Source organism: Lactuca sativa, chromosome 8, assembly GCF_002870075.4.
Source record: "Lactuca sativa cultivar Salinas chromosome 8, Lsat_Salinas_v11, whole genome shotgun sequence".
Lineage (NCBI taxonomy): Eukaryota > Viridiplantae > Streptophyta > Magnoliopsida > Asterales > Asteraceae > Lactuca > Lactuca sativa.
Genome location: NC_056630.2, coordinates 72,641,538 through 72,651,538, shown reverse-complemented (window position 1 = coordinate 72,651,538; position 10,001 = coordinate 72,641,538). Strand labels below are relative to the sequence as shown.

Genomic DNA, 10,001 nt, shown 5'->3' with positions numbered 1-10,001 from the left:
ACTCACTAAGCTTTGTGCTTACAGTTTTGGTTTTGGTTTTAGATACCTCTTCGTCGAAGGGGAAGGAGCCGGCAGTGTAGCAGCGCGTTACACACACACACATGGTTTCCGCATTGAGTTTCTGGGATTGTACTCTGATTTTCATTATTTTTGATGTAATATTTTGGGACACAACATTATGATTTTGAAACGTGTTGTTTATTTGACCATATCTTGGTAAAATGTTTATTAAATTATTAATTCAAAAATGAAATTTTCGGGCTTGAATTTTGGGATGTTACAAGTTGGTATCAGAGCCCTGGTTTGAGGGATTCGGATACACCCTTGGGGGTGTCTGGACTCAAACCAAGGGACTAAAAGATTTTTAAAAGGAAAATGGTTTTCTAAAATCTAAATGGAAGGATTTTAAGAAAGACGAAGTGTGTGATGCATGCGACTGGCCGGGCTCAAGTAAGTTTTCCCAAAGATACCCATACTTGCTATGTTATGTTATATGGTTTTGATTCAGAGAACTGCATGCTAGAATAGGACTAAGGATCTAGGAGGATGCCTTGTGTACCTGATATATGATTCTGAAAATTGCATGCTAGATAAGGCTAAGGGTCTAGGAAGGATACCGTATATGCCTGTTATATGAGCTATATGCTAGGACTGTTTATTCAGCAATAGGATGGTCTGTGTAGGTTATGCCTGGTTTGGTTACTCAATGCACGAATGCTACTTGCTTTGTGCTATGGGGGTTCTGGCCAACTTCAACTAACTAAGGAACGGATATGTAACAGTATCCGCAAGCTAGTTAGGGGGAGGTGGTGGGGACTCCTAGTGCAGCTGATGGCGGAGAGTAGGTCGGAGAGTGCCCTAGGAAAACCTAGGAGGGGGTCAGTGGAAAGGGTATTGGTAAAAGGGACTTGGTGAAGTCAAGGCAATCCTTGAGGAAAGTACGGATAGATGTGGAAGGTAGTATGGGCCCGTACTACTGAAAGCAGAGGATCCATACTCGAATCAAGGAGGGCCTAGATGGAACCGAGAAACTTGGAAAGTGTGTGAGACCGCTAAAAAGTATATGTGACCCTGACATTCATATGTTTATTTTCAGAATGGTGGTCACACGACATGGAGCAGGAGTTTCAGGATCTGGGTCAGGATCGGGCTCGGGCGCAGGATCCGAGCATGTGGATGATGGGTTACGCGAGTTCATCGCGTCTGAGGTCACGAGAGGTATCCTTGATGTGACGCTGGTTATCTTCGGGTCGATCAAGGAGGGGATCATTGAGCTAATGGAGGACCGCCTCAGGGCGTTCATGAGTGACATGGCGACCAGCCAGTCAGGGCCACACACACAGTCCTTTAAGGACTTTAGAGGGAGGGGTGCGCCGGATTTCCATGGGGTGAAGGACCCCATTTCTGCTAGGAGATGGATCGCAGACATCGAGTCTGCGCAACTGATGAGCTTCTGCCCGGAAGGGTCGAAGGTCCATTTCACTGCAGGGTGTTTGAGAGACAGGGCCAGAGATTGGTGGGAGTCGGTTGGTGACTCTCTGGGAGCCTTGGCTATTGAGGCTATGACCTGGTCAGACTTTATGACCAGATTCAGGGCGGAGTTTGCGCCAGCTGTGGAACTTCAGCAGCTGGCCAGAGAATTTTTGGATATGAGACAGACTACGAAGACTGTAGCGGAAATCACCGCCAAGTTCCGGGAGAGGGCATTGTTGGTGCCCCAGTATGCGGGCGATGAAGACATGAAGAGGACCCGCTACCATGACATGCTACGAGCTGACATCCGGGAGCATGTTAGTTTCTTAGCTTGCCCTACCCTGGATTCCCTGATTTCCAGGGCTAGGGAGAGGGAGATTTATCTGGAGTACATCTGGAAGAGGAAGGCAAAGGAGGGGCTGACGATGGGGGCTTCGGGGAAGAAGCCCAAGGGATCCGATGGTAGGCCGAAAGGCCAGCCAGGGCGGAACCGCTGTGGGAAATATGGTCGGTCACACGAGGGAGCTTATCGCACTGGGTCGGGTTTGGGCTGCTATAAGTGTGGCAAGGTTGGGCATTTTGGCAGAGATTGTACTGCCCCTACTCCTGCGATTCAAATATCAAACCTGATTTGCTTTCATTGCAATCAGAATTGCCATAAAAAGTCCAATTGCTCTAGATTGACAGCAGCAGCGGCGTCGGCAGTGGCGCTGACTCTAGTGACAGCACGGGTTGTGGATGACCGGAAGGCCAAGTTGGAGGCTCCAGTGGTTCGGAGCCGAGCATTTTAGCTGACAGCCGAGGAGGCACGCGCTGCACCCGATGTGGTGACGAGTATGATTTCTTATTTTATGCTTTTATGTTATGTCGCTGTGATTTTGATATATTATGTGCCTTGTTTAGGATCGTTCCATGTGAACGGTATCCCAGTTCAGGTGTTGTTTGATTCGGGTGCCACTCGATCATTTGTCTCTCTTGCGCTTAGCAAGAAGTTTCTGGAGTCTTCAGGCTTGCTAAATAGCCCTCTAGAGGTCGAGATTACGGACGATCGGTCAGTACGAGCATCAGAGGTCTACCAGGATTGTATATTGAGGCTGTTCAAGGAACGTTACCTGGTGGACTTGGTTCTCATACCTTTGGGGGGGAACAAGGTCATTATTGGTATGGACTAGCTGAGCCCCAATGGGGCAGTGATCGACTGCGCGCAGCAGTCGATGCGGATTAGGACCCCTAGTGGGGGAGAGCTGGTGGTTCAGGGCGAAAGGCCACAACGAGGACCAACTTTATGTTCAGCAGCGAGGGCTAGGCGCTACCTTCAGCAAGGTTGCGCAGGTTATGTCGCCTATGTTATGGATACCCGGGAGGCGGGTAGGGCGACGGTGGGCGATGTGCCTGTAGTACGGGAGTTTGAGGACGTATTCCCCGAGGAGTTGCCCTGGGTACCTCCAAAAAGGCAGGTGGAATTCAGAATCGACTTGGTCCCTGGTGCGGCTCCGATAGCCAAGGCACCGTATCGGTTGGCTCCTCCTGAGATGCAGGAGTTGTCTACACAGCTGCAAGAGCTGTTAGACAAGGGATTCATTAAACTGAGCAGTTCACCCTGGGGAGCCCCGATTTTGTTTTTTGAAAATCTAAAATTCATGTGGCAGCAAGAGAATTAGTCACGTCACCAGGCGCGACACACTCATACTGAATTCCTATATATGTGTATTTTTTATACTATTGCTCACTCATTCCACCACTAAAACCTTTGGAAACCTTCCTGCACCCTAGACCCTTTACTTCCTAATTCCTGAGTACTTTAGCGAGGCCCTACGCCATCAGATAGCTGAGATTTTCCCGTTTTTCACTAAGATATTCTTGTAAGTTAAACTACACTTACTATGCTTAAAGTGTAACTTATATTTATATTCATAGTCATTGTTATAAATGTATAAATAATAGTATTTATCAGTAATTACAGTCATAATACTCATCGATCTACTTAAAGGAGAGGTGTCTAGAATGGGTTTCTTGGCTTGGTTGTTGGATTTTAGAAAACCTATATGCCGAAATGATCATTCATCCCAACTGTCTTGCCTGGTTGATCTTTATTTGATAGAACTATCAGTATTCGTTATGATTAGTGCAATATCTAGCCTACATAGCAGATTGCCATAAGGACTAATAAGCTATAGTATTATATGTTAATACTTGTTACGCGCTTGCTCGCCAATTGGATTACCTGGATATCTGATAACCATCTGATAAATTGTCAAGGTGAGTTCTTCTCACTATATTTTATACTCCAGTATATATCCATTGTATGTCAATATATAGTTGCCAGGTAGTATGCAATTAGGCAATTAGACTAGCTTACTTAGTTGCATGTTATGTGAGACTGTTTGATATGTGTGTATGTGTGTGTATATATACACACTTACATAAACACACATTGAGTTGAGGGCGGACCAGCCTTATGTTGAAGACCAATAGACTCGGGCGAACTAGCTTTATGCTAAAGGCCAAGGAAAGTGAACCAGCTACATGTTGAAGGCTAGTGGGGGCGAACCAACTATATGTTAAAGGCCAAAGTGTAGACCAGTTATAAGCTGAAGTCCATTATATGTATGCATTGCATATATGTTGTGGTATGTGGTATCTTGGAGGAACCCACTAATACTTGGTTTACAGTTGTTGAATAACTTGTTTTCAGATTGTTCTTCGGGTTGATGAAAGATTCACACATGATTATACCTGCATCGAAAGCATTAATAATATTTTAAGACTTTTGCTAAAACTCTCTTTCATAATTAAATATATGACAATAGGTTTATGTTTTGAATAAATAAAAATGAAAATTTTGACTTAACATTACATTTTACTTTTAAAATCATGCTTATATTCATCCACGTATATTATATACCGACTACAATATTGATTGTTTTTTACTTTTTATTTAAAACAAAACATACACCGAAAAAATCCCATTTTGTTTTTGGAAATGTTTTAGTTCTGTTTTTTTTTTTTTTTGGTTTGGTTTGGTTTTTCTAGATATCCTTCCTTGGGTTCAGTTTATAGGAGTTTGTACCAAATTATAAATGAATTCAAACCACACAACTTAATTGTCCAAACGCTTCATACCAAATTATAAGATGAATTCAAGATGACTTGAACATAAAAAAAATATAAAAATTCAAGAAAATAAGTAATCAATTGACAAGAGGATACAAAAAACATGAAAATATGGAAATTCAAAGTTATACTTGAGACTCATTGCTTAAACAAACCCAAATGTTTTTTAGAACGACAAACTGGAATTAAAAACAACATACCATTGAGCAAGAAAAAGTTAAACGTTTACGGTAAGACCCCCAAGTCATTTTACATTTCTTCCTCCTATTACAAACCTAGAAAAACGATCTACCTATAATAAAGTTATCATGGATACAAATTGCAGTCTTTAAAAGAAACAAACAAACTTTACATGCTTATGATTTTAATAGGATATTCAGCATGTCTTTACAAAATTCTATACCAAGTACACAAACTTCTGCACTTGTATATGTATACATGTATAAAACAAAACCATATGAGCAAAATAAACATCTACAGGACCGAAAAACCAGGCTATAATCTTTGATCATCAAGCTCCAACAACAGTATCATCGGAAGAAGGCAAGTTGATGTAATGATGATCAAACCCATAACCAATCTCAAGCTCCAATTCACCATGGAAAGCCTTGCAGTACATATAAAACACAGTGTTGGCAGCGGTGTTCATAACCAAACACAACATCAGGAAGAAGGAACCAAACATCGTAAGCAAGACAAAGCTCAGGGTCTCCCTACGCAACACACAAAAAGATACAGTATGTGAAAATGACCACGCCATACCTCCATTACAGATCAAATAATACAACAACAAGGACAATGAAACCGATCTCATCCCCTTCACTAAATACCAACTCCTCATCAAAGCTGCAAATCCCCATTTAGATTCTGCAACAACGACCATGAAAGCCAAACACCAGTTCATGTGGAAATAGATTGTTATACCGATTATTGTCGCGATGGAAAACCACATGAAGTAAATCGAGTTGTAGTCGATTACAAGTATCCCTAGGCTTTTCCCCAGCATAACAATCATTCCAACAAACAGGAGGCAAGTTAGCGAGATCAAAAGTAGCAGAAGGTGAGCTATAATGGCGGTGGAAACGATTGGGAAGAAGATGAAGGTTAAGGATTTAAGGGATGTGAAGAAATTGACCGGTGTACCTATGAAAACATTGTATGTACTGTAGCCAATTGTCCCTATGGCACATAGAGTGAGTAGATACACGATTAGGATGTAGAGAAGATGACATGTTACAAGAGTCTGATTATTTGCGAGAGAATTGTGGAAGAGATCGACGGTGAAGAAGCTGCCGGAGAGGTGGAGGTGGAGAGTAGGGGTGATGACGAGAGAGAAGGCGAGAGGGAGGAAGAAGATGTATAAAGCGATAAAGTCGGTGTTGTTAGCTTTCACGATCCTCGTTGTCTCGGAGAGTATGGTGCGAAGGTTCACGGTGTGCACCTGTGTTATCTTCATGGAAGTGGCAGATCACAATGGTGGAAATCAGGAAATGGTGGTGGCGGCGGTGGCAGAGAGAATTATATACGAACCATGATCATTATCGCGTCGTCGGAGTTGCTTTCTTCAGTCACATGTGGGTCCGTTGTTTGTGGAAAATTTAAATTTCGCTATCGTTGCATTAAAAAATGAGACTTTTCCACACGTATAAGAAATCGTTTATGTTCATTTATTTATCTTCCTACAATTAGACGTATAAAATTGGACTTTTCTAGAATTGTACAAGTATTCATTCATATATATAATAAATTGTCTATTGTTATGTATTTTTACCCCCAAAATTAACTATATATAATTATATATAATTGGACTTCTCTAAATTCGTACCTATATCTATTCACATGTCCAATAAATTGTCTATTATTATGTAATTTTTTTTCCCAAAACTCAATATATAAAATTGAAATTTTCTAATATCGTATACCTATGTTTATTTATGTTCACATTCATGTCATCATGTCCAATAAATTGTCTATTATTATGTAATTTTTTCCCAAAACTTCTGTATATAGAATTTGCCAATTTTAGAATCGTACCTATATTTATCTATATGTAATAAATCGTTTCTTTTTATGTATTTTTTCCCACCAAAATTTAATATACGAAAGTGTACATTTTAAAAAAAATCATGCCTATATTCACGCACATATAATAAATAGTCTATGGCTCCATGCTTATATATTATGGAAAATAATTTATGGTTTTATATTTACTCGTTTTCCTTTTTTGTATACCATTACGTTCATTTATTTTTTGTGCTAAAAAAATATCAGTATAAGTGGCTATTGCAGGCCATAGTAAGTCTAAAATAGAAAAACATACGGTTCCTAAACTAGTTCATCTGTGCCGGTGGATTCAACCAGAAAAATAATTGCTTCGTTATGTATAAACATTGGTGGTGAAATGGTAGAGCCCAAACGGTCCTTCCATAAATTATTTATATGTTTGAATAAAATTAACTTAGACTTTGAGTAAGCTAGTCTAAACCAATGCTCAACTAGCGTGTGAAAGTGTGAAAGAATAATCATCAATTTACAATGGAAACCTCCTTATCATTTTCTTTTTGGAGTGGTGTGAGACTTTTTCGTACCATTAAAATATGATGTCTTTTATATATATATATATATATATATATATATATATATATATATATATATATATATATATATATATTCATTTTTTTCCAAACACCATAAGGTAGGTACTTCAAAATATTTCAGGCATGTCCTAAATATTTAATGTAACGCCCACATTTTCTGCTAGATTAGGTCATTTTCTGGAATCGCTTTGATCAACCATTGTAATCTTATGTGAATGAAAAATAAAAGATTATTCATATATTTATATGCTTATGTGTTCTACAAAATATTAAGTGTAATTAATAATAAAATAAATAGGATTTAAAATACGCATTGAAGAGAAAACATTACTTAGGACAAATAATCTTAACCTAGTTGTAGTGTACGTCATAAGGATTCCAGAGATATAATGAGCGTTCAAATCCGAATTCATACGAAGAAGTTATGCTTCATCGAAGTTTCACGATTTAACCGGCACGACTCCATATCTCATAAAAAGTAGATTTTTGTTAAATTACTTTTTAGCCTTATTGATCTAAACGAAAATTGTAGTAGTCGTTTAACCGAGAGCATTTACATAGAAAGCGTCTAAATCTGACTTCGTGAAAGGAAGTTATTATTATTCTAAGATTCGGCTTAACAATATTCTGCTCAAAAATCGAAATTTAGATTGGTTGACTTTTAGCCAAAATAATCTAAACGATAGTTGAAGATCTCGTTAATAAGAGTTCAACGATAAAAAGTCTGTCGAAAACGGACATTTGATGAGAGAGTTATACTTTTTGTACGGGCTTTAACAGTTTAAGCATGTGTGAAAAATATAAAGTCAAAGTTAGTCGACGGAGTCTAAATGAAAGTTATAGATCTCGTCGAGAACTTTTCAAGGATATAAAGAACGTAAAAAACGAAGTTTGTCTGAAGGAGATACGCAATTCAAAAATCTGAAAATGGTAAGTGTGCACGTCAGGAGCGTTGTGCGCCCGACAAGACCACACATCCCCACCCACTTTGCGACACGTATCATGCCACGTCACTATGTCCCGACCAAGAGCGCGGTGTGCCCCCATGCTGCAAGATGCACATCCCAAGGATTCAGTCTATAAATAACACCTCATTCCTTCATTCTTCCTCACACCTCTAAATCGATTTCTCTATAAAATTCTCGACATTTAGCCCATTTTTCCTTTTCTTCTGCTCTGTGGTGAAGCCCTACGACGCTCCTGATTACTCATTTGAGTAGTAGCCTTTGAGTAGGAGATTCTTAGTCAGTATTCTACCCGCATAGATCCTGGTTCTCGTCTATAGTACTCTGTAAGTGAGCTACACTTACTCTGCTTCCGTGTAATTCATAATTATGGTTATAAGTCGTTACTAGGAACTTATAAGTAAGGTTTATCAATGATTTCAAGTCGTTATACTGCTTGATCTACTTATGGGAGTAATTCTTGAGCTGGATTTAGTAAGGTGTTTAATGTGGGGTTTCCAAACAGTATACTCTGTATACCAAATGAACCCTACATCCGATATGATCCTACCTGGTTATTCCTTAGTTAGACCTTGAAGTAGACTTTGAGATTATTGAGGAATCTAAATACTTGAAATAATAGACTAAGACTTAGCATTATGTACATCTAGGTCTTTTAGAAAAGGTGTAAGGCGAAGCTCTGCTTGATTCACCAATCACCATACACTTTGTCTGGTGAGTGCGTAGTTACTATCAAAATCATAATCTAAAATAAAGTTATTATTTATATGAGACATTAAATGTTTGCATGTATTATATGTGCTATATGTTATGTGTATAAATAGGCTAATACTATTGAGTTTGAAATTGTATTGGAAATCGATTGCCTTTAGTTATAAGTCTTGCCGTAGGTTAAGAATGAGACTTTTAAAGGATACTTAGTTGAAATTAAGTTAGATATCGATTAGGTCTCTTGATTGGGATAGAGTGTGTGAGATCATAGTGGAGTGTTTCTCCACTTTCTTTGATGACAAAAAATGGTGGTCCAGATCAGACAACTAGCAAGTATGTCCGGGTCATCGACTAGAATAGAGGACAACACTTGACTATTCCAGACAGTCTAGTGAATTACATTGCTAGCATAGACTTATAACACATGGACGTAGATAAAGTGGGATACCATATTTATCAAATCTATGAAGATTGGTCACCTTATATGACCTACATTGGTCAAGGACACCCCTAGCTGTGTATTCAAACAGTTGCTCAAACGATTCATCAGGTTGGACAATTCCTCCCGATAATCGTTGCATTTAGGATCTAAGAGGATTAGTTGGGTTGGGTAGTTGGTCTTAGGCCATATATAAAAATTGTTTGATAATATTTTTTGCATGAATGATATAAATTATTATCATTAAATTTTTATGGGCTTGAAAACCCTATGTATCTAACCATGTTTTCCTAAACCTGACTCACTCATCTTTATGCATCACAGGTAGTGGAACCAAAGCTGCAGTAGTCTAGTTAGGATGCTGAGTGGAATAAAGATATGTGCGTAGTAGTTTAAGGACCTTTTATATTTTACTCTATAATGTATGTTTGGATATGCATCATGACATCCTCGAGGTTTTTAATAAAATGAAATAATATTTGTTATCTCAAAATGTTTTGTTTAACTGAGAATTTCCGCATCTCAATTTTATAAAACGAAAAAAAATGCTTGAATTGATTCTTAAAAATGGGGGATATCACATTTTATATATAAATTGTTGTAAATTTTATAAATTTAGGTGGGTTAAGTGACCCACCATGACATACACTAGGCTCACCTCTAATTACATGTCATAAATGTATCTTTCGAACACCACAAATA

General features: G+C 38.7%; 1 protein-coding gene across 1 annotated transcript; it reads right to left on the bottom strand.

Moving 5' to 3' along the window:
• Window positions 1–5,098: 5,098 nt before the first annotated feature.
• LOC111906293 (uncharacterized) lies at window positions 5,099–6,043 on the bottom strand. The gene has a single exon (XM_023902050.2). The coding sequence runs from the start codon at window positions 6,041–6,043 to the stop codon at window positions 5,099–5,101; it is 945 nt and encodes a 314-aa protein (XP_023757818.1).
• Window positions 6,044–10,001: the final 3,958 nt, after the last annotated feature.

Bases quoted from the DNA above. Each gene is read 5' to 3' on its own strand.
- LOC111906293 (XM_023902050.2), bottom strand. From the start codon at position 6,043: ATGAAGATAACACAGGTGCACACCGTGAACCTTCGCACCATACTCTCC.